Below are 25,549 nucleotides of genomic sequence, written 5' to 3'. Positions count from 1 at the left end.
AATTGAAAATGTCATCCTTCATCTCGGGTTTCATGGTTTCTGTACTGATTGATTTTCACAGATACTACACTCTCAGGGGAAATCGGCACCAAGAAAAAAGTGAAAAGACTGTTAAGTTTCCAGAGGTATTTCCATGCATCCCGGTTACTGCGTGGAATTGTACCACAAACCTCTCTGTACCTACTGGATGAGGACTACCTTGGGCAAGCAAGGGTAAGACGAGTCTCCAGATCTCCGCTTCTTTTAATAATATTCCAGAGACTGTCAGTTTTCTTTCAGTGTTCAGATAAACAAATGTATGGCTGATCTTTCTTGAATGACCCGCGTTACTTGCCTGCCTCACAGCAAACAGGCTGTCCATTCCTCTTTTATGGTTACAGCTTTAAAGGCTTAGTCTCAAAACAGCAAGAAAATGTCTAAATCTATTCAGCATTTTCAGATTCTGTCAGCTGAAATTATAATCTGGATTTATTAAAGGATGAAGGGTCCCTGGCTGAGTTACTGATTTAAGTAAGTGCAGCCTCAACACAGGATTTAGTTCATCTGCTTGAAAAAAGACAGCTGTCTCTCAGCTGGCAGGGAGCAGCTCTTAGGCAACCCACAATAGCTCTCTGTAATGGCAAAGGCTAGGAAACAGGGAACATTCACTGCAAAGAACTTCACAATAATCAAAATATAATTCTCTTATTTTGCAGCTCTTATACTTGCTTTGAATGGTATTTTCCAAGAAAACTTGCACAACTGATGGCATTGGGATTATGTGCCTAGGCAATTTTTATTCTCTGCAAGAGAAGATTAAGTGCCAGGTGTTAGAAAGTAATTAAGAATCCAGAACTGGTTTGAATATAGACTTAAGCGATGGGAGTGAACGCATATTTCATTCACACATATGCCATTGTAGGTCATACAGTTAGTCCAGACTCAGTCTATTGACTGAACTGATGTAGCTGTAAAAACACTGTGTATGGTGGCAATGATGGATTCCTCTGCGTGGGCTTCACAGAAGCACTCTATCTTAAGTTTATAAAAGCTATTCCTGTGTATTGGTTTGTTTAGCAAAATGTAATTCATATTCATCATGAGACCTAAGGTTGTGTTTTACTGTAATAAAAACCTAAGAGAAGAGCTAAGATTGTGTTTTACTGTAATAAAAACCTAAGAGAATTTGTACTGAATTGATTTTGGGACATGAAAGAACAACAAAAAAGCTGTGCAGTAAAAGGGAATGTTTCCATAATATTTTGTTTTATATTGTTCCATGTTTTGAGCTCCATTTAGAAGGTATGTGTAGTGTCAAGTTCAAAACCTCCTCAGTTAAACGTGCAAGTGATATTTTATGCAGTATAGCTAAATTTGGTTCCCGATGTCTGATATTTCAAATACATCTCTCTAGCTTTCCCAAACAAAAACTTTAAAGCTGCAGCAACCAATCCTGTGATTGATTAGTGTGGAACAATAATTTAAATCTGCTTTACACTTTGACATACCAGTCATTTGCCTTTTCATATTTGTTTTTTCTAGCATATGCTATCCAAAGTGGGAATGTGGGATTTTGACATTTTCTTGTTTGACCGCTTGACAAATGGTAAGTAATTTTTAAAAAGTTTTGATTTTAGTATCTCTCATATATGACTATTCTAAAAATCCCTAATTAATTAATTGCTAAACATTTCCAGTTTAGATTACTGAAGAGAAACTGGACACAGTTAACTTCTCTTAAAATCATATCCTTGAACATTTTCAGGCTTTTCCCAGAATGTTCACAACTATAGGATAATGTTTAAAGTGTGTTTTTGTATTAATCTCATCTCCTACATTTGTTACGGTCACCTTTTCAAGGAGGTGTTTCTGTTTCCTTTACCCGGGAAATTCCAAAAGGACTTTAAACGTACCTGTTAGATACATCGGTCAGTAAGTCCAGACCTCCATAATCAGTCGATTTCTATCAACATGAAATACCTTTAACTGAAGATACCCTTGCTTCTGTTCAGCAGCAAAAATTAGGAAATTCATTAAGACAGTAAAAATCTGTGCAGTGTTTTGTCTAAACATAGACCTGTAACACCACACACACACGCACTAACCTCTAGGCAATACCCCTTGATCAGGTAACTGCTGAAGAGGCTCATGATCGCACCTTGCTCCTTTCTGTATTGCTCATAGGAATGAGATCCCTCATTCCTCACCCCCAATCTAATTAGGTTTGGCTGGGGCAGAAGGTGTCGAAAAAAGCTGGTTTAGAGGGTAATTCAGCTGAGTGACTGGCAGTGAAGAGTGGAAAGGACTGCAAATGGCAAGGGAAGCAAAAGCATAACTCTTCTAAATTACCTTTCTGCGCCCCTGCTCAGTAGTCAAGGCCAAATAAGTTTCCATGTCCTCTTCGTACGTATATTTATTTTCTTTCCTGAGTTACATTAAATAAGAAAAGACTCCCTTCAAACATTGTTTATGTGTCATATGGGTTGGTTGGTTTTGGGGGTTTTTTTCTAACTTGTCTGGAAACATTGCTGCTGAATTATGCAGTGCAAACTTTTTTAAATACTGTGTGTATGTATAGTTGATCGTGTAATACTAGTTAGGCTCAATTTTGCAGTGTTCCCAGTATTGGATTCACAGTAAGGTCAGCATAACATTACAGTGGGATTTGAGACTGTAAATGCTGCAACTCATTTTTTCCTGTCTGCATCATCATCATGAGATGCAGTTGTAGCTGAGCTAGGTACGTGGGTTAATTACATGTTTGTACAGCCATGTGTAAAATAAAAAATTTAATTACAAACTGCTGATTTCTCAGTAATTAATTAATTAGTACAGTATGGGAAACTGAAGTGGCAGAAAAGCCGTTCTTCTTTCTGTTGTTTCTGGAGGTAGACCTGGATTATGAAGATGAACTTAACTACATGTTAAGGCAATCTAAGAGTTGTTCCTTTCTGCTTTTAGGAAACAGTCTCGTAACACTGCTTTGTCACCTCTTCAATGTGCATGGACTTATTCACCATTTCCAGTTAGATATGGTTACATTACACAGGTTTTTAGGTAAGTGCTCACCTCAAAGCCATCTTTAAATGCAGTTTACAGCTTAAGTAGGGCATCAAAGAAGGCACTGGCTTGGTCTGCATACCTATGTAAAATCATGATGTTGCAAATATTTCAGGAAAACATTTCTGTGATATATATTAGCATATAATTTACAGGCACTCCGGTACTTGATTCAGTACCTATTAAATCAATAGAGGGACTTCAAAAGGTTCTGCCTTGGGCTGAAGCATCCCAGCACCACAATTGCACCAGTGATTTAATAAAAAGTATACCATGCAGAGATGTGGCTGGCCGAGTAGGCCCACACAGACAGACAGACATTGCAGAACCTACCCGTGCACAGTACAGTTGTGGTGCAGTGTCATTATTTTAGTGACTAATAGACCACTGAGACCCAGGGCAGTTAAAAGCTGATGTGCAAAATTTAACAAATTATATCAAGCTGTCTGCACTGAATAGTGTTGATGAAAGCCCCTGCTGCTGTTACTGCCAACAGAAATATTAGCCCCATGCTGTCAGCGAACCAAAAGAAGAAATTGGCCAAAATCAATTACTTTTTGCATCATGTTTTGAATGCAGCTGAATGCCAGTTTGTGAGGCTGTCAGACGGAGTTTCAAAGGCAAGGTCTCTTCTTTAACACTGCGTAATCGTTGCTTCTGGAAAGCATTCCTCTGGTGTGGAGACAGACAAAATCTCCCTGCCGTTTCTGACTCCTGTGGGCGGCCGTGAAGTGGACGCTCAGATAATTAGAGCTAGCGGTATCCAGGGTTTAAAGGATTACCTGCTGTAACTTCAAATGCTTGTGGAGCTCGAAACAAACTGAAGGCTAGGACTTTCTTTGGCATTCCCCGTGCTGGAGACAAGTGCCATGGGAAATTTGCCCGTTCCCTTTCTGTTTGATTAATTTGATAGTGTCTAGGAGAGCGCTTTGGGCAAGATCACATGCAGCTTCCACTGTTTATGTGGTGTTGCCCCGAGACCACCTAATGGTGCAGGCACTGCTGCAAGGAACAGACGAGTGTGAAGCACACACCTTGATGATTTTCTGTGCGAGTGAAAGCTGAGAGTTGTAAGGTTGATGCTCAGTCTTCCAGCTGGACCAGTTCCAGTACTGCACACTAAAACAAGAGGGACTGGTATTTTAAAATGGACGCCTAGACGTGACTAAAATTATCACAGGAGATTTTGCTCTGAATACCCCAATGCTTTATCTTTTGATTCTCTGTCTGGAGGATGCAGGAATGCCTTTGACCATTGCTAGTCACTCAAATAACAAATGATGCCAGCGTATCAGGGCCTCACCCCCTGCTGCTGTAAAATAGGTGGTACTGCCTTAATGACATTACTCCCCTATGACAGCAGCGTTAATAATTATACTCCGTTGAGGATAAATCTGCCTCTCTTCCTTATTTATTTTACTCCTGAATGAGAGCCTTCACTAAGGCAAGAAAGAGTTGATTTATGAACTAGACGCAGTATATCCCCTTGGGCCTCACAAATCCTTTCATGCATTTTTTCTCTAAAGGTATCCCAATAAGAGCACCAGTCTAAGTAAGCTACAGATATTTGAAGAAACTCCTTAGGCAGCTGACTGTGAAACCTCAAATTGTATTTTAAATCCAGTTCCCACTTGTGGCCATGGCATTCAGAGACAAAAGGATCTTTATTTTCTGTTTTGGTTCCCAGTTATGGTTCAAGAAGATTACCATAGCCAAAACCCGTACCACAATGCTGTCCATGCTGCCGATGTCACACAAGCTATGCACTGCTATCTGAGGGAGCCCAAGGTAATGACAACCTTTCACACTGATGTTGCTTTCAGATAATTCTCGAATTTTTTTTCCCACGATTGAAAAAAAAACCCAAAAAATGTTTTTAGATAGCACAAAATGATTGCGTACTTGAAGTCAGCAACGAGGCGGTAGCAGAGTCAGCTGCAGATTACAGACACTTTAAACAAGCTACTGGAGTCACTTGTCGTCAGGCGGGTGAGATATCAAAGTGCTGTCATATGAGTTTCGGCAAGTTTTACCATGACCGTGTGTACCAGCCATCTGTGAGTGGCTGCGGTCCCCCCAGCAAAGCCAGTAGAAGGCAGCACATGCCCGTGCCTCAGTCCCTTCAGGGCATAAGCCCCTCACGTCGATATTTCAAAATACCAAATTAGGCAGTGCAACACCAGAAAACGGGGAAGATGTTCCCTTTGACGGGGTCTGTTGCAAGGGTGTCCTCTGCACGAGTGAACAGCAGCTTTTGACTGCTGCAGCAAGCCCTCACAACATGAGGGTGTGACGTTGCTTTATGTGTTACTGGAAGGCACTGTAATACTGCAATGCTGAGCGACAGCGTAAGAATATAACTAATCTTTCCTGGCTTGATCTAAATGAAGGGAAGTTCTTCTAGAATAAGCAAATTGATAGAGCAAAAGATAGTAATGGTAAGTGAGGAGAGGAGCAGGCCTCAGCTTTCCCATATTTCCATCTCCTGCAAGATCTGCAAGTCCCTGCTGTCAAAAAGTGCAGAGGACAGCCAGTATCCAGAATCTGTACCATACCGCTCTTCATTTCTCGTCGCCCGATGCTTCTTTCCGCTCCTAGACCTGTGCTCTGTACAGAGTCATCAGGCCAGTAATAACTACCTCACACTCAGAAACAGAAAATGCTAAGACTTCAATTTTTTTTCCCAATGATAACAAAATTTGCTTCTGAATGATAAGCTGTATAGTAGAAAAAAAATCTCACCAGGTTTTCAAATTTGGATGTCTGAAGCTAGCAAGGTACATTATGTTCTCTAATAAAATACCTATATTTCAACTGAGAGATCTAACAGCCAAGTCTGACATTTCAAAAGTTTATAAACTCTGCATTTTATAGCACAGTGCTGTGCTAGAAAAATTAAGCCTGATGTATTGTTGGTATTACTAAATACTCTGTGAGGCAGAGCCCTTGTCGTGTATGCTAACGTATGCCAACCCGCTAGTATACTTATTTACTTTTTAAAACTGATTCTTTTAGGCTAAGCTCAAGCAGTTCTATAACAACAATCCTTTTATTGCCATAAACCATAAAGAGATAAGAAGTACAAACTGTAATAAAATATGAGTGTATATAGTCTGATATCTTTATAGATCTTTGTTCAACAGTCACCTTAAAAACATTGTTCACAAAATTTATTTTATATTTGACATTTGTGTACTGTCCCACAAACCTGAGCAATGCCACGATGTTAGCCGATTCCTTTATTTGCCAAAAGGAGGAAAAAAAAAAGTGTTTACTGTTCATGTTCTTGTTGTGATTAACGTGTGTGATTCAGCTTGCCAACTTCCTCACCCCGTCGGACATCATGCTCGGACTGCTAGCTGCTGCGGCTCATGATGTGGATCATCCAGGGGTCAACCAGCCCTTTCTGATCAAAACTAAACACCACCTTGCCAGCCTCTACCAGGTAAAACTGCTCATTGAGTTGATAATATGTAAAGTGGTGTCAAAGAGGGTCTAAGCGATTTGCAGTGAACTTCCATGGCAAACTCTGGCAGTGGGGGGGATGTTGATCAAATCGACCTTTACTTTAGAGTCTGGACAATTTCAGTGAAGCTCCTCACTGGGTGTCTCTTCTTACGGCAAAGCTGATACACATGAGAAAGAAGGGGCAAATGTCAGATTTTGTTGAGGACATTTAAGCCAAATCAGTTTCCTGGGTTATTTCTGCTGTAGATCATCTGGGGTAGGGAACTGTGGGTAGGAGACTTAAAATCACAGAGAGACAATTTGTACTTCATCTTCCTGCAGTGAGCAAGCAAGCAGCAGGCATGTTCTAAATCGGCATTGCATTAAAAGAAACTTTTGCTTCATGTGGCTCTAGTAAAATTAAACACCGAATACTCCAATTAAAAAAAAAAAGAGGAAACCAAGGGAAAAGTTGTAGATATTTACCCAAGCGTGCCTAGAGATATAAAGAAAGAAGTTAAAACAGGCACTGTAGGTCACACCACAGGCTGTCTAGACGAGTATCCTGTTTCTAAGAGCAGCCAGCAAAAGATCTCAGAGAGAAACATAAACCTGGGATAAGTACAGAGTTGCCCTTCACCTGGTATACATCCTCCCAGCTCTGGCAAGCAGTAGTAGAAGACTTCCCGAAAGAACAACACAGACCCTCTTGTTCAATAACTATCGATGAATCTATCCTGCCCTGATTTTTGTGGTCCTTTTTGAATATATTTGTAGTTTTGGCCCATGGCAATCACTGTAGCTCTGGCTTTTATATACAGCTGTCCTATGAGTATAATCTTAGCATGCATGTATACATGATGATCTATGCACATCTCTACTCTTTACATTATACTTATGTATACACACTGGAGCGATGCCGTAAATCATTTTGGTTGCACTAACCGTAATTCATAGCTAATAAATGAAGACGGTGTTGTTTTGTAGCCTTCAGAAGAGTCAACTTCAGCATTTGTAATAAGGTATCAGAAACAGAACATCCCAAGTTAAAAATGAATCCAACTGAAGAAGACTCACTGATAGCTATGTAGCTTTCTACACATACTTAGCAAACCGAGAGTTGTCATACCCATATGTGTGTGGTGCATTTTGCTCCAGTCTTTTCTTAATGTCAGGCCAGCTGAGTGGGGAGGGAGAAAAGCCAGGGGACTAAGCCGGGGGGGGGTATGTTAAGAATCTTTTGAAGAGGAGTGGGTAGAGCCATTCCACAAAAGCCCTGGCCCTATGAAAAGGTATAAACAACTCCTTCTCAAATTAATAGTGGGAAACAGTAATATATAATTAGGTTGAAAATTCAGGCTAATCTAAAAGAGATGTAGCTAAAATAAAATATTACTATCTTGAAGAGATGGTTTCTGCTCAGCCAACTGAGCTTGAATATACTTGCAAATGTTGGTTAGAAAAGGCAGTGACAATACAGCAAATGCAATCTTTCAACAGCAAATGTGATTTTTAAGTATCCTGTTTAGGGATGTTCACTGGCAAGTTTCACTTATATTATTTTATCTGAAATTGATCCCAGCTTGTTTCAGATGATTTTAGTACATGAATGCCAATAAAAATAACAGTGCTGGAAAAAAAGTTTTGCTGAAGAGATTTTTAGTGAAAAATTTAGATTCAGTGAATAGTCTTTAGAACAATAAATTATATTCTTCTCAAGATTAGTACTTTAACATGTGCTTGAAACTGAAACAAAAACGTTCTAGGGGTTTTGGTTTTTAAATAGCAGAGCCACAGAACTGCTGGGACTAATCAGAAAAATAATCAAGCAAAAGTACGTAAGTTTTAACATAGTTGGCAGTCATCTGTCACTGAGACAGTAGTAACTGAGACTTAGGGTTATCTGTTTATGGCGTCTCTTTTCTCTTGATTGTAAATTTAAATTAGAGCTTTACATTTGAATGATCCGGAAAAAAAGGTTTTGCAAGATGAGGTCAGTCAGTATTTGACAAAGATGCAACGTGTTTGACAGCTTCTGAAGGGCACATATGAGCAGAATCATGTTTCAGGAAGGTAGGTGTCATCACCAAGGAGTTCAGAACTTTCAATATTCATTTTCAAATTAAATCCATATTTTATGATGCAAGACATTTTTTTGTAATCTATAGGGTAATTTCCACAAGAGTCTATTGCATGTGAGGCACCATAATTTTCCACAAAAATAAAAGTGCCTCCTTTAAGCTTCTAGCATTACAAAGACGGTTGAGAGTGTAAAAGGTGAAAGTAGGGACGTGGAGGTCACTTAGCCTCCTGTGAGGAGCACAACAGCATTCCTTGTTATGTGATGCAGGCTTCGCTTCTAACTTTCATTGGCCATTAAAATGAAAACTAAAAGTTTTATTCTTGCTTGATAATCATTGTCTTAGGTCTCTGTAGCCTTAAATGTCACAAATAACTGAAATTGTCGTTGATACGTTTGGCTTATCCAACGTTATTTCTGCTTCTTTTGACTGAAAGCAGCATACAATTCAAGATTGCTCCTTGATTGATCCTGGCTGGTATTTATCCAAAACTCAACATCAAACCTAACACCAGAAAAAGTCATACTGCCTTTTTTTTAAAAAAAAGAAACTGTATTTTACTGAAAATTATTTACGAATTTCCTAAAAAAACATAGCATTGTTATAAATAAAGTGTTATTTTATAACTTCAGTAATAGAGAGTTGAGATCTATCTTTGTCTGGCTCAAATGATGGGTAATAGTTTAGAAGTCTGCAATGATCACATACTACATCTGTAGTACAAAACAGGTTTCAGAGATCTTTGAAAGAACGCTTTACAACTTCAATATACATGTATAGAAACTAGAAATAGGAAAATATGTTTTGGGCACCAGTTATCACAGTTCTACTTTGCAGTCTTCCTTAAAAGCACCATTTCTAATTAAAGTATCGTTTTCAGGTATTTAACACTGTGTAGTTAAACCAATTGCTCAATGACTAAGAATGGATGACCAGATTGAAAGAAATTTAGATCGCCTTCCACTCTGAATTAAAATGGAAGTTTTCTCTGCACCTACTTAAGAGCAAGTCTTCCTCTCTTCAAGTTATTATTCTTTTCCAAATGCATGTATCAAGTGTGGTGGTTTGAATGGCTCAGGGAAAGTCATAGATTGGAAATTTTGTGATAGTCTAGGTGAAAAAACAGGTTTTTTCCCTACAGTCCTGAAGTCTGTGTTACAGCAATCCACTCGTTTGGGGCAGTAGATGTGACAGAGGCTTCCTAGCATGCAGCCTTTAAAACAAACCTGTGCTACTCAGTTTTTAAAAAAATAAGAAGTTAGGGGAACCTCTTTGGAGGTCAGAGCTGAGAACCCCAGTCTGCAAGGCAGCACATAGACTTTTCCCTGCATGGGTTATCTCCCCACCAGCCTAGGCAATCAGATAGCTCATAGCAATTAGTCTTAATAAGGCAGTAGAGTGTTCCTAGATGGAATAACTGACTCTACTAATTGTTGGCAGCAGCTTCAAGGGTTCTGGCTGCTTGCATTTAACAGGGGAGTCGTATGACTTCATGCTCAGTTGTCACTTGTTAACTTGACCTTTCCTTTTCCCTCCTCCGTGTGCTTTAAGTGTGGGAAAATCAGACAGTGCAGCAGCTTCGGTTTAAGTTCTTCCTATAGCAGCAGGCAAAGAGCAGAAACTTACAGAAGTGGAAATACTCTGGGATGGATACCCAAGTTTGCTTTTTCCTTTGAGTAACTATTAATTGGCTGCAAGAAAGTTCTTAGATACCTACTGACTCAGCCCTGTTCTGGCTGGCCTTCAGCGTGGCCAAGAGCAACTGCATCCATGGAATGTAATTCCCTGGTTGAGGTGGGTGTTGCCGAAGCAGCTCCTCCCAGCGAGTAACACCACCGTGCTGGAAGGGACGTGGGGGCACAGGGTGCTCCGAGGGGGATCTCCCCAGTTGGGATGTTTCAGGGGTGCACTCAGACCAGGGCCACAGGAACTGTGCACACAGGCACTATCTTAAACGAGTGTAAGCCTTCCCAAAAGCCAAAGGTGACAGTCAGCTGGGGTTTGTCTAACTTACCTTAGGGTAGGAAGATGGCAGCCTGTGGACTTGGGGTGACTGTTGGGACCAGGATGCAGCTCTGAGACTAGGGAGGTGAAAGAAGCAAAAAAAATTGTTGTTATGTCCTATTACATTCCCTTATTTTTCTTGGTCAGAGTGTAGGGTTGCAAAAGTCCATCCTGATGTATTTAAGCAAAAAGAGAAGAGGGATATTTAAGTTGGCTAATGGACAGAATTGCTGTCAAAAGTAATTTAGATACTGCATAGCTGATCCTGAGTTCTGAGTCTGTCAGCTCTTCCAAGGAAAAGGACTTAGTCTTTGCATGGCTGGAAACTTTTGGGATTGGTTTTGTTTTGTTTTTTTCCCCCAGTATCCGTGATTTCTATTAGGGAAACAAAAAAACCCCACCAAAACAACCCCTCCCCCCAAAAAAAACAAACCCAAAAAACCCCTAAAGAAATACCAAAGCAACATATCAGTGATTGTGTGAATTAAAAAGCAACAGAACATACTGCAGAAAATATTGTAATAGGAAATCAATCCAATTTGCGCCCTCACCTTTGCACTAATTCTGAGCATGAAATCTCAGGAAAAATACTAAGATGATCAAAATGCAAATTGGATCTTGGTTACTGGCAATGTTTAGTGTTTCAACAGTCATTAGATATGACAGGATTACGAAGGAGGATGGGGAAGCCTTAAGGAGAAAGCACTGTTCAGTCCCTCTTGGAGAAGTGGAAGCTGTGCATCACATCCAACAGGAAAGGCAGCACTAAAGCAGCTACACCTCAGAGCTGCGGGTCTGGGCAGAAGGGAGCCAGAGGTTAACAGTAGCTGGAGAGAGGGATTCTGACTCTGGTTTCCCAGTTGGCAGTGACGGGGTGGAGTCCTCGCTCTGCTACCTGCCCAAGAGGTTTGGTTCTGTTTGGGGTTTTTTTAATCCAGTGCTCATCTACTGCAAAAGCCCTAAACTGACCAAAACAGGGATCAGATGCCCTAACTCCCCCAAGAGTGTCCCCATTGCTAGGTGACAGTCATCTTCGTTCACACTGTGCACGTTTTTGCACTTAACTGGGGACTGTGGCATTCGCTGGAGGGGTGTTCCGCCAGGCTGCTTCTCTGCAGCAAGCAGGTGCTTTTGTGAATTAGAAGAATTGTGTTAGAGGTTTCTGAACAAGTGACATTTCTGAGGTGTGCAGTGGTAGAAAGTACTCTGTGAACTAAATGAGTGATGACTGGCAAATGCATTGTGAGTTAGGATAGTAATAGAAAGTCATCAGACACAAGGTACCTAATTTGTTGTAATTTACAGACAACCTAGAAAGCTGGGTTTCTGTTCCCTAAGAATTTTTTCCGACCTAACTTTGGTTCCACTTAGTTGGAAGAAAACAAACAAAAAAGGACTCAAAATTTGTTGCAGACTAAGTTGCTGAAGCCTGCAGATGCTCAGTGATACTGATACTCCTCTTGCTTTCACCAAGCAGCTGCAGGCCGCTTCCAGTTCCCTGACTCCAAGGGAAACTTGGCAGTTTAGTTTTCTTTCTCGTGTCCGCTCTGCATTCAAACAGTAGAAGCTGAGAAGTCAACCTGGGATCAGTAGGAGGTAAAAATATGATTTCACACTCATGCTTTAATTCATTTGTTAATAAATCTGTTAGAATGCAAGCTGCCTCCCACTCAGATGAGATTAGCTCCTCTGTTCACAGCAGGACTCAAAAACTGTAGAACAACATGACTCTAGGGCTGACCTTAGCTGGGAAACCTAGAAGCACAAGGTCGTTAACTCTAGAGATCCAGACCAATTCCTCAAATCCAAAAGGTGGCTAAAAAGCACACATTTTAGGGTCATGTTACAGCCCTTGCAACCAGCTCTAGGCATCATGTGATATGGCAAATCTGTATCTGTACCATGGATACCTGCCTAATCCTTGAATTGATTCCTTTTATTCCTCCCTAGAACGTTTCAGTGCTAGAAAATCATCACTGGCGATCTACGATAGGCATGCTTCGAGAGTCACGGCTCCTCGCCCATCTGCCCAAGGAGGTGACGTAAGTGTCTGCCGGAGGAAATGCATCACTGAAACTAGTCCATGGCTGCCATCACTCTTCTTAAAAGGAGAGTGGCAAAGAGGCCCAGGCTTCAGAGTAGGCTGAACTTCCTGCCCTCTCTTGGTGCCAGTATGAAATCATGAGACAAAGTTATACAGCAGAAGTATTTTCTAAGACTTTGCCACTTCTGCAGCACAGGAATGGCCGCTGTGAGTGCCGGGAGCATTGGGAGTCCCAGCAGGAATGAACCTTTTCGGCTCCATAGTTGGCATTTTTTGTTTTACATACCACCAACCAAATCTGTAAAGATTTAGTGATTAAAAAAGCATGAAACAGAGAGAAAAATGAAGGAGTTGGTTGAGTAGCATCAAGATTGCTCAGGACTTCCACACCTGACTGAGGAGGTGTGGTTCAGTCTTCACTGTCTTTTGGGGTGTAGCAAAAAAAACAAACCCTGCAACATGAGCACCTTGGCCAAGTTGATGCTAACTTTTTATGTGCTGGTTTTGTGCAGCATTACTCCCACCAAGGAATGGAGATTGAGCCAATGAACAGCCTGCAATACTACGTTTTAATCACAGGTGACCTTACCAAGAATATAAACAAGTTACCCGGAAGCAATAAGCTCCCTATCCCTCCAGAAATCCTTTGCATCAGACCAACAATTTCAGTCCTACTTCAAAGGACTTCAGTCCTTTACAACTTCAACTTCAGCTTTAAAGTTGCTGTATTCAGCACCCAGCTCTGAGCAGCTGAAGTAAGATGTGAACATTTTTCTAGACGCATCATGCTGTTGTTTTGGGTTTTTTTACTTTCCTAGCACTTTTCAGAAGCTTTCAGAACCACCTGTGCCAACAAGCATTTTCCTTCTACATTATCTATTCCTCCTGAACACATTTAAGCAGCTAGAACAGTTGTACCCTGCAAACCCCAGCAGAGACTGACCAAACAGATCAGGCTGGATCCATAAAGAAAGAGGGAGCTTTATGCTATGATCCGTAGCAGGTTGTTTTGAGCTATTAATGTTCAATAGTTCCATGACTGAAGGGGCTTATTTTCCTTATTCCAGACAGGACATCGAGCAGCAGTTGGGCTCCCTGATCTTGGCAACAGACATCAACAGGCAGAATGAGTTTTTGATCCGTCTGAAATCTCACCTTGACAATCAGGATTTGAGGCTGGAGGATGCACAAGACAGACATTTTATGCTTCAGGTAACTTCAAAAATTATTTTTGCACTATTCTATTTTATTCATTTTCCAAGTCACGGTATTTCCTAGTATATGTTAGAATAGCATACGATAGTGTGTCTGGGCATCAGTGTCTCCTTCCCTCTCACCATAAAGACTTTGCTTCAGCCACCTGGTGTGTCAGGCAAGCATAAGGTATTTCCAGTATATCCTTGAGTTAAAAAGCTGTGAATGCAACAGATACAGGGGAGTGTGAAATGCCGATAAATTAAGATAAGCTATTGATTACTTTATTTCCAGACCACTGCGTCTCTTGCCAGGTAATGCTTCGATTATGTTTTCTCTTTTGGCAAACATCGCTTCACTGGTGTTGTTTCCTAGCAGCATGCAGGAGAGCCCCCTTGTCGCTGTTCTTTCCAAGACAGCCTGACATCAGGTGCCCAAGTCCCGTTCCTGTGATGGATGTTCAGAAGCTGCCTCTGCAGAGACAGCTGTTGCCATGGCAGCAGGTGCTTCTCTAGTGGATCAGCCCAGCTAATGAAGAAACCATGTTTTATTTAAAAATCAAATAGATTCAAACTGGTTCTTCCAGCTAAGCTGCAGTCATTTACAGGCTCTTCAGAATAAACCTCTACCTATTAAAGCATTATTGTGATTAAAGTAGCTGCAGATACATGCTTCTCTGGAGAAATGACATCAATTTCACTCTTAAATACATAAAGGAGTTTAAATAATCGTTATCGTCAATAAAACAAACATCTACATGTTATCACTTTGTTGAGGTTACAGGAAAGGTGACAGCTGTAAGGCAAGAAGTGCTGATCTGTTAATTCTTCCCCCTCCACCAGCGTGGGAAATGTAGTAATCTGCTCGCCTGTCCTCCATCAGATGCAGGCTTCTGTCAGATTCCTGCATGGACCTTGCAGGGCAGGGCGATGGGTTTATCATATTTCCGGACAGATTAGGCAAGAAAATTGTGCAAATGCCAAAGGCACAGGGATTACAGATCTCAACTATGGCAAAAAGTTTCTTATGCACTTTCTGGAAGATAGGAACTAGGGCACAGACATGGTGAGATTTATTTATCTACCTGGTGGATTAGCTGTGGAAGAAGAAAAGAAAAAAAAAATCAAGAAATATTGATTGATCAGGATAAGTGAAAGAATGTTTGAAAGGTCTTTGTAATAGACAGTAATCAATTTAATCCAGAGAGAAAAGTGACTTGGAGACTTCCCTCAGTTCACAGGTCTGAATTCATACCAGAAATACTTATGTTTTCCTCCTGGGTGCCAGAATGATTTTTGACCTCTGTCAGGCTAACTTGACTGTGTTCAATCTGTGAAGAAATGAGGCACATGACATCTTGTTCCAAGGCAGTAAGACAGGCAGACATTACATGGTTTACTTTTCTGAAGCAGTTCCTTGATTTTTAAAAACCTTTTGCCCTCCTGTACTCATTCCCCTGCAAAGCACTTAAAAGTACTAGTTAACTAAGTGAAACCAAGCCAGGGGCAGTGCGGAGAGCCCTGTGCTTAGCTTTGTAAATATGCAGACATTAAGATGAAGTGTAATTGAAGTGAGATGCAAGGTCACTCCCTGAGACCGCAGAGAAATGATGCCCAAATAGTCTTACACCGTCTTGGCTCTTCCCTTCCTTGTCATCAGCCACGGATGCTGAGCCAGGCAGTCAGCAGGAGCCAGCCTGAGGCTTTTGTTGGCTTATTCCTTGCAAGGAATATCCAAAAGACTTTGCAGCCTTGGAATTTGGCCCTCCTCTTGTTCTCACTACGGTAAAGCGGAGGGCTGAATGAAAGTTTTGTTTGCAGCTTAAATAAATGCTCTTTCCTCAGAAGGCATATTTGGGTGAGGCTCTCTAAAAGGTGATCTTAACCCTTCCCAACATCGCTGGTGAGGCCTGGGCATTTCATGGCTGCAGATTTGCTGCTGAAACAGTTGTAGACAATAATTTCTTTTCTCACCGCTACTTTTCTTCTTTGCTTTCAGATTGCACTCAAGTGCGCTGACATTTGCAACCCTTGCCGGCTCTGGGATCTGAGCAAACAGTGGAGCGAACGGGTCTGTGAAGAGTTTTACCGGCAAGGTCAGCCCCTTCACGCACGGTGGTCCCCTTTCACCTCAGCCTTCCAGGCTTGTTGTGCGGCGAGACAGGGGCGGCATTCAGCCTACCCAGTTTGCCTTGAAATCTCCATCAAGAACGAGCTATTGAAGAGATACCCTGCCTCATTCGAAAAGCAGGAACGGGTAGAAGAGCAGCAAGCATTTCTTTGCCCTTGCTGCTCCCATGGCAGCGTCAGGCAGTAGGGAGGGCTCTGCTGTGCCTCAGCGCTTGAATGCGGCTGGAGGGCCCGCGGCTGGATTCTTCTCTGAGAGCCCTCCAGTCACCATTAGCTCTTCTGAGCTGGAACGGCGCCAGGGCTACACTGCACCAAAATCTTACCGCTGTCCACTGTCTTTTATCTCGCTTTTCATGCTCCCACTACAACTCTGACGGGAGCCTTACCCTCACCATTCCCCAAATATGACACATTCTTCTGCCTACAAATGCAGAGAAAGGGTTCAAACGCACTTCCCAGCACGCCGTTGAAAGGGCCAAAGCAGGCAAGCCAAAGCTCGGCTAGGACTTACTGCAAATGTTTTCAGACCCCTGCAGAGAGTGCAGTCAGGCAGGGTTTTTTTTTTTTTTTTTTGAAACACAGTAATTACACCATTTGGCTCTATCTGCATAGGCGAGGTCATGCTGTGCTACAACACAGGGTGCAGCAGAGTTTAATCACTGCTAAATTCTTTGTTCAGAGCATCCTGAGAGCCAAAGGCAAGTGTTACAAACACTGGAAGAGCACACAATGAAGTTCTCGATTCATTTAAAATTCTGCACTACAAAATTAAGCCACATCTGAGCTGGTACCTGGTACAGTTAGTCCCTAACAAGGACAAATAGGTCAGCAAGTCAATTTTCAGCCAGCGTCAGTTTAAGCTCGTGAAATGTCTTTGATGCTTTTGAAGTGACATAAGCAACTTCTCAGATGTATAGTCAAGGCATAATCAATATCCAACTCATGAGGACAGGGGCCCAGTTGCGCGGTAGCTCACCTTTAGTGTATTGAGGGACCACGCTGAGAAAGACAGCACTTTCAACTCTTATAAATGTAAGCTTTTCCCCCAAGACTCAAGATTTATTAGTATAACATCTGAAATATACCTCTGAAAGGGGACACTGGAGCATACGAGACCAGTTAGAAGCATAACAGGGAGAAAAATAGCATTTCATGTGGGAGAATATACAGAGACTGCAGTCTGACTGTCACTGCTAGCTGTGTAATTCTAGTAAGTGATACAAAAACCAATATTAAATAGCATGTATTTAGATACCATTATTACTTTAAAATGTTATTGTAGACCTCTCTACCCCATTACACACAATGCTGGGGCTTGAAGCTATTTTTTGTTTAGCATATCTCTCGTTTTGATTTTTAACTATAAATGAGGCAGATAGATAGTACCACAATTCGTGCCTTGTTTAATCTTCCTACTGGACCACATACAAAGTTCGAACATTTGTGGACCAAACATTTCTAATGCCATTTGCGGAGATGCAGCTCTTGATCTTCCAGTCATCTGGTGCATCTACACTACATCTGTTAGCAAATAAAACATACAACTCAGGTACGTTTCAGGGAGCACCTGATGCGTACAGCAGCTCCTAACATGAACCTTTCCTAGAAAAATACTTTAACTTGTTCTCAAATGGGCGTTTTAAAAGTCAAATAGGAACACAGGATAAATAATGCAACTTGATTTGTTTATATAAAACTGGAACTGGCAAGAAACAAGTTTCAAGAAAATGGCTAATGTTTAAGTAACATTAATGATCTGTTTCTCTGGTGAGGTTTTAAAATTGCTTGGAAGGTTTTCCCCAGTGTGAAAGTTCTCAGCAATTAATTCATGCAGTTACTTTTATAGCAGCTTGAAACATATTAAAATTGACAATCATTTAAGTTCTTACTATGCCAAGGAAAATCTTGTTTTTGTCAATCAAATGACTTGTCAAAGATAAGATGTTGATACACTTCAAGCCAGACAGGTCGACCATTTTGAACCCAGAATACCTGCAGAGGGGACACCACTGGAGTTAGACACTCCTTTTCGGTCAAAGATTTTTGGAGGGTATGGGGGAAGAAGAGGACAGACGAATCACATGTTTGGAAACATGAAAAACTGTTATTTTTTTCCTCAGTTTTGCTGAATTGTTCCTTTTGATTGTTTGTGGAGCTAAAAACATTTCCCTTGTATTTTGTAAATATCTAATTAAAACTGAAAATACTCCCATCGCTTACATCTAAGAAGCCGTTGTATGCTGCAGAGAGAAGAAAGGCAAGGCTTAAAAATGCAAATGGTATTTTATATGGGGCTATAGAGCCCGAGTGGCACAACAGCAGTTAAGTCAAAACAGTCTGTTAGGGGGGAGGAAAGAACTTTTAAACAAAAACAGTGGATTTAAAGCAAAATGATTCTTTTTGGGTTGAATACAATGTTTTTTCTGATCTAGCAGGTCAGTCTTATTTATGGGAACATTTCTGGTAACCAGCCCTGGCTGCATCCTTATTAGTAAGTCAAATGGACAAAGTGTTATTATTGCCTGAGGGCAAAATAGCTTGCCCACAGCTAGTTTCCCTTCCCTCCCATACTGTAGATAGGAAAGGTTCTCTATCTCATGCAGTAACCAAGACTGTACCCTGGCAGTGCCTCAGAGAAGGCTAAAAAATCACGAAGGATGAACGTGCTGCTCCCACAGAGTGTTTGTTTAAAAAAAAAAGGAAAAAACCCAACCCACCTTAACTCATTTACAGCAATCTTTGCATGGTGTACTGATTGCATGGGGAAATGCAATCTCTCCAGCAGGACAAGCGTTTGCTGTCTGGATGGCAACGGGCGAATGAGACTCCCTGAGCTGTTTTTCTGCTGAATTCTTATATCCAGCTGGCCTGTGGTCCTCTGTGACCACTCCAGCATACACATGACCATTGCTATTGATTACCTTCAACTACATAAAAAACATCTCCTGTCTTACCTATGTACAGAAGACTGTCTTGCATGACCATTTCTGCATCTGCAGGAATAACTTCTACTGACTGTTTCTAAGCATCTTCTCAATGCTGAATTTGGTCAGTTCTGCAGCAGGAGCAGTCTGAGGTGGCATCTGGAGTGAGCAGATCCCCTACCCAGGCTGTTCTTCAACAAGTTGAAACAAACGCCGGGGCCAGCCTCAGCAGGAGCTGCCTTGTAGAAGTCTTCAGGGCAGTCCCAGTTTCACACCTGGCGACCTCCTGTTCCAATTAGTCACATACTGTGCTATGAAGCTGGCTAGGAGTTTGGTCAACCACTTTGTTTCAGGTCTGTCTGCTGTCTCGAGTCAGTCCTGTGCAGATGACTCTGGGGACTTGCTGGGCCACCCAGGGAATTAGTGAAGTAAGTTCAGCGCAGCAGCACAGGCATAGCCCTGATACCAGCTATACCACAATTATAAGACAAATTTTTAATTTAATCCTTTTTCCACATTTACAACTTGAATTCCATAGCTCTTGACACATGAACACACATTGCCCAAGCCCATGCTCTGGCCCTTTTTGTTAGTTAGTGCAGACACAGCTGCAGACTGCCAGGCTCCATCACGCTGCCCTTTAACAGCAATTTCCAGAATTGCACAGTAGCAACTCACACTACAGTATTAATGGAGATGCATTTTTTCTAAAATACATAGTCTGCGTTTTTCTGACAGGAAGACATTTGAACACTGAGTAAATGAACTAGAATGTCCCAAAAATCTTTCATGTGAGAGAATCTATTTTAAAAATTAAGGTCCTCAGAACATGTAAGTGCTCAGATTTAATGTTCGTTCAAAAGTCACCTTTCCTGAGAGAGATTTTTCTTTGTATGCATACTCAGTTTCTCTGATACCTAAAAAACAAAGTCCAAAAAATGAAGGTATTTAGACATGTAACATGGTCGTCATTGGTGCAAGATTCCACCTGCCCAAATCCACACAGTTGCAGTCACTGTAATGGTCTGACGTAGGTATGGAGAAGAGAGATAAGTGTCAGCAAATTATTTTCTCTTCTGTTTTTTTGCAGGTGACCTGGAACAAAAATTTGAACTGGAAATAAGCCCCCTTTGTAATCAGCAGAAGGATACAATACCAAGCATACAGATTGGTAAGTATTAGTTTCATTCTCTTCTCTCCATGTTTATCTCAGTATGGCACAAGCTTAAAGAGAAACTTCTCCCCCCGCCCCACCAATCTAGTTGCTTTAACATTAAGAACTGTAGGTACCATAAGAGTCATGATTCACATTGTAAATAAAAATGTTCAAAAAGACACCTATCCAAGCCAAATATTCAATAGAAAGACAAAGGAGTCATTGCATAGGGGAAAAAAGTGGTCATTCTAATATCTGCAGAGAAAAATCGCAGCCAACACATGGGATTACGCACCCGTTACTTTCTAGTTTGAAATCTCCTCAGAGAAGGATGCCGTCTCTCACAGATTTTACTGTTACCCACACAGATAGAGCCACATCTTGTCACGTGCGCTGGTCAAAAGCTGTGCATTTCAAAAGGAGTTGATGGCTGCTTGAGGCGTTACTGTTATTTCTCGTCAGGGTTTTTGCCACTTACATTGCTGCATTCTCTCCAGGCACTCTTTGGGGTAATACACTCATGGAATGAATTTGTTCCTCACCTGCTGTCCTTCGTGTGTTTCCCCAGGGTTCATGACGTACATCGTAGAGCCACTCTTTGAGAGGTGGGCCCAGTTTACAGGCGATACCCCCCTATCTGAAAATATGCTAAACCATCTCAGGAGGAACAAGGCCAAGTGGAGGAGTTTGCTCCACAAGCAACACAGCAGTAGTAGGAGCAATGACCACTCAGGTCAAGTGACTGGCAGCCAAGAACAGACTTTAAATGAAGAAGAGACTCCTTAGTGGCAGCTTTGCACTTTTCCTTATAGCACTGCTATCTCTGTCTTGACCACAGCAGCAAACAAAATCCCGGGGAGCTAGGAGCCTGTTGTCAGGACCGTGGAAAGGCAAGAAATGGCAAAGCAGAAGCTGTAAGGGTCCTCACGAACAAGCCCGCGGTTCTGCTGGGTTCTTTTCTGGATCTCCTTCACGTTCCCCTCCCCTCTCTTCGTTCTGCGCATGCCTGATGCCATTCGTCACTTCTGATCATGAACTGCCTGAATGCCAAGTCCCAGTCAGCAGTACTGAAGCCGGGCCAGTTACAGCTGCCATGAAGCAGGGAGGATTACTGAGAGAACAGGGGAGACAGGGACACTCTTGGTTATATATTCATTTACCACGAGTCATACTGTGACATATGTATATAGGGCCCAGAGCGCCATACGCTTTCCAGGCTGGCAGCTGGGCTGCACATTAAACCACCAGCATCTTCAGCATCCAGAGGACACTGGCTGAGTGAGACAGCACTCACAGAGGGCAGAGAGAGTCTGGTTATTTTAGTAATTAAAACAAAAACCTTTTTAACGTTTGTATTCTGTGCACTAAACAACAGATCTATAAACCTTGGACCGAAGTTACTCTCCGTATACACAACTCCAGTGTAACAAGGCTCATTTTGGTAATCATTTTTATGCCACTTTGGATAAAAGACGGGCATCTTCTCATTGCAAGGAACAGTATTCCCTCGCAAACGAAAGGGAAGGTATTGTACAGTCTAAACCTTTGAAACATGAACAGATCTATCTTTTGAGTACTGTTTCAAGTAACATGTTTATATTCATATGTGTACATTTTCTGTAAATAGAAAGCGCTACTGATTCCCATGCCAAAATACTGGAGTACTGTGGGATTGCTACCTGTAAAAACATTGGCACTGTGAACAGAATACTGTTAGTTTTAATACAAGAGAAAGCATTTGTAAATATGGTATAGAGTTTATTAATATACACCATTGTTTGTGGATAAAAGCCTTAACTTTTAGCATCCTTCATCTTCTGAGAGCTGCCAAAATCATATGATCACAAGATACGATTCTGAACTGCCTTTCCACTGTCCAAGGTGTATCAAAGGTCATTAAGGAATGAAGTCTGGCAGGATAACAACTTCTTGAAAACTTCAAACACATTCCATATGGGTCCGTGTTGTTAATCCATGGCACCTTGCACATTCGGTCTAGGCAAATGCTTCACAGAGCCTGAAGTTTAGGTTGAAAAAAAACCCAAAACCCGCAGCAACACCACATAATTTGACAGTTCAACCTGATTACCATTTATTCAAGAGTGTGGATTTTTATGAAATAGCTTAGTGATCTACAAAGCACGACATTCTAATAGTTCTGGAGTCCAATTGTTTTCTCGAGTGATGTTGCAGTGTAGCTGATTTTTCCCCACATTCCCTCCTTAGATAGCCAGCACTGAAATGCATTTGTATTTTTCTTTTCATTAAAAAAAAATTCTTCAACTGACTTTTAGACACTCAATGAAGGAAAAAAAAATGTGTTGTAGTCAGACTGTTAAGAAAAATCCTCTTAACTATCATAGCAGCTGAGGAATTTTCTATGGTCTCATGTTTGTGAAAGATACATGGCCTTACCTATGCCACAAACAACCTCAGTTTGGATAGTCTTTATAAAACTTAAGCTTCCATCATTTCAATGAGATTGTATTCTCAGACACTACTGCGTTGCACCAAAGTGATTGTCCCCTTCTCCTCTACCCCCAGAAAAATTAACTAACTGCATTCAGGTAAAGTATAGTATTGTTGTAAACCCTCAGTACATCAAATCTGTATAGCTGTTTTCCAAAAGAACTAGCAGATATGGCCATATAATCATGTTTGGACATGCATACCTTGGAGAGGCCAACAAAGAAAGAGCTATTTAAATTGGTGTTTGAGAAAGATAATATTTACTCATAAAAGTGCAAGGGAAAATACAATAGAATTTTTCTCAATTACAGGGAATATTGACTTGATTAGACAAAGCGTTCATGCTCATAAGGTGACTAATAAGTTTAAAGGAAAATAAAAAGCATAAGTTTTAGCAAAGGATGTTTTACTCTACTAGTTCATTGGACATGTATCTTCAGAGAAAGAGACTGAAACCCAGTGAAGCAGGAAGGTGGAAATCACTGGGAGAACACAAAGCATCCCGAGAACGATGTTATTCTTCTCCTCTACTCTTTTGTAAACTATAAAGCAGTAGAAAATATTCTTCTTCCTCCCTCTTCTAAATGGGACTCACATATTAGAAATAGCATAACAAGCAAAGAGAGAGAGTTGTAGTAGAATAAAATTATTTCTAACTACAGGACGTAACTGTCGTCTTGACCACCTGATGGTGGGGGTGGGAGCGTCACCACTTTGCAGTTTTTTAGGCGTATCTTTCCTTCTCCTGATGGATTTAGGACAATTATTAGGACATTATGTGAGCAGCGTAATATGCTGCTTAGAAGCACTTAAGTACATACAAAAGGATATAATCTCCCTTGTTTTGTCTTTTTACTAAGAAATGGAAGCCATTTTCCATCTAGTTCAAAGAATTTTTTAAAACTGTTCTGAAGTTTACTTAAGCAAACCGGGTGTCTAGCAGCATAAAAAGCTCTTGACAGATACATTGTTGAGCTGTTTCTGAGGAGCTTCCAGAAAATAGGTCCAACAGGAAAGCTTAGGTACAAATCAAGTTCTGTTACACCTACAATAAACCCAAGACCTTTTCTGTAATTAGAGCCTACAGGGTCCATTACAAGTCTGCTCTTACCAGGTTAAAACTTCCCAACTTTGAAAAGCTGCTCTTAAAATGAACAGGTTGTGGGGGTTTTGGTGCACTGAACATACTTGCTAGATTTCAATCACCTGTCTAATGAAACAATGCTTGAAATAGGTTCAGGGTGCCTCCAGAAATGCTTCTGTACTCGTGAGCCAAACCCATTACACAAGATGGGGTCTGGGCCAGTTTGCCGCAGGTGCTCTAGACAAAAGCGCGCTGGAAAGTTAGGCTCTGGCAGCAGATGCCTGGCAGCCAGATTCACCAGGGTCTGTAATGCAAAACGCTACCGTTGGATTTCCCATAGAAGAAACCAAACTGTACCCGATAACAGCCAATCCAACAGCACCAGTGCTCAGTATATGCGGTTGTGATATGTATATTTGGTACTACCTAGTTTGGAGGACATTTCTGTACTGGGATTTCTCCCCAGGATGCAAACAGAATGCTTGATGCACAGAACAGAAAAACATCTATGCAGATAACGCAGACTTTTGTCTTGTTAGCCCTATTAGCCACTTTACAGAAACCCCTTGTAAATTATTTTTCTTTCTTATTGGGCCAGTGCAGCTAAAAGATTCTGAAGTTTTAAAATGGGGTTAGGTTTTTCATATAAGGAAAGAAGCAGAAAACTGCTAAAAGCAGGAGCTTAAAACACTTTTATGCCCCACAAATACAATTCATTTGATTAAAACCTAGTTTCTTTAAATGCAGATTTCATACCATCAAAGAGACAAATTCTGTATCAATAACAATAATAAAAGGAAGTGGTGGTAAGTGAAGCTTTTAGGCTGGTTAAAATAGTGCATACATATGCATTTTCATTAAGTAAAGATTTTTACCTACCTTTGGGTTTTTAAGGGTCAATGTTCCAGTCACCAGCCAAAAGGGGAAAAAAAGGACTATTGAAAATGTGTACCTTTGAAATACAGAAACAGAGAGAGGAGTAGCTGAGATTAAGTAGAGTCTATGGAGAAAAAAACCCACATAATCTGCAGTTCTAGCTAACCTAATCTACAACATGGATCAACTATTTTTGTATAAACTATTGGTTTTAATTAAGAAAATCAAAGTCTCCCCAAATGATCAGTGAGAAGGCTGCTACCACAGTAACCGAGATAAGCCCATTTTCACACTGCATAGCTATCTCACCAGCTTTTCCAGTCTGTGGTTGAAATTTCTTTTAAAGGTTTCCAACAAAACAGAGACAGCATACATACTAGTCCTTCCTCAGAAAGAAGAAACACTCAAGTAGTTATAATTTTATTTTCAGGTATCAATCAGGGTACCAGCCATAATTTATAGCCTTATATTTTAAGTCACTCAGCTGAGTTGTCCATGAAGTACTCCCATTCCCCTCCTGACACCACCATGCCCCGCTCATGGCCCACAAAAATCAATACTTACGTTTGAATTAAGATCCTGCAAATCCAAAAAAAGCCACCCAAAACCACAAAAAACCCGAAAAACCCAAGGCAAGCTTCATGCCATGAATATATATTCAAATTACTTTGATTGGTGCAAACTATTATTCTGTTATTTGTTTCTATTATCCATCCAATATTTTAGGTACATAAACTTCAAGTGCACAGCATAAGTTTGACTTGGATGTAAAATATATTCTGCTTATCTTTGAATTCAAGATTGTATATGTCATGTTTATTGTAAAGCATTTTATATATACATATTCACATATCTTATACAACTCTATGGGCCAAACACTGGTCCCGCCAACTTCACTGGGACCAAGAATCAGCCCCCATATGTGCGTATATATGCCATATGCATCATTCTGAAAGGAAGCACTAGATTGTGTGAAAATGCTGTGACTGCTATGCAGTGATGCCAAGAGACTTAACTGTATCTTTTTTAACATACTGCTGTAAGTATTCATCATGTCAAAGAATGACAACTAATAAAAAAATTTAAAAAATAAAAAAAAAAA

At 40.9% G+C, this 25,549-nt stretch overlaps 1 protein-coding gene across 10 annotated transcripts in view; it reads left to right on the top strand.

The window, feature by feature from the left end:
• Positions 1–25,549, top strand: part of PDE7B (phosphodiesterase 7B) — a 179,964-nt gene extending 154,415 nt beyond the window's left edge. For all 10 annotated transcript variants that reach the window (XM_009460730.2, XM_087774705.1, XM_087774706.1 and 7 more), the window contains 10 exons: positions 62–213; positions 1,522–1,585; positions 2,941–3,036; positions 4,727–4,827; positions 6,353–6,484; positions 12,522–12,613; positions 13,683–13,827; positions 15,808–15,904; positions 19,953–20,033; positions 20,587–25,549. In XM_009460730.2, coding sequence (XP_009459005.1) covers positions 62–213; positions 1,522–1,585; positions 2,941–3,036; positions 4,727–4,827; positions 6,353–6,484; positions 12,522–12,613; positions 13,683–13,827; positions 15,808–15,904; positions 19,953–20,033; positions 20,587–20,804 — 1,178 coding nt within the window. In that variant the 3' untranslated portion in view covers positions 20,805–25,549. The remainder of the gene's footprint in view (positions 1–61; positions 214–1,521; positions 1,586–2,940; positions 3,037–4,726; positions 4,828–6,352; positions 6,485–12,521; positions 12,614–13,682; positions 13,828–15,807; positions 15,905–19,952; positions 20,034–20,586) is intronic.

The sequence above is a fragment of the Nipponia nippon genome, unplaced genomic scaffold, assembly GCF_047370975.1.
Source record: "Nipponia nippon isolate SJK-2023a ecotype South Korea unplaced genomic scaffold, ASM4737097v1 scaffold_4, whole genome shotgun sequence".
Classification (NCBI taxonomy): Eukaryota; Metazoa; Chordata; class Aves; order Pelecaniformes; family Threskiornithidae; genus Nipponia; species Nipponia nippon.
This window is presented reverse-complemented; position numbering and strand designations above follow the sequence as displayed.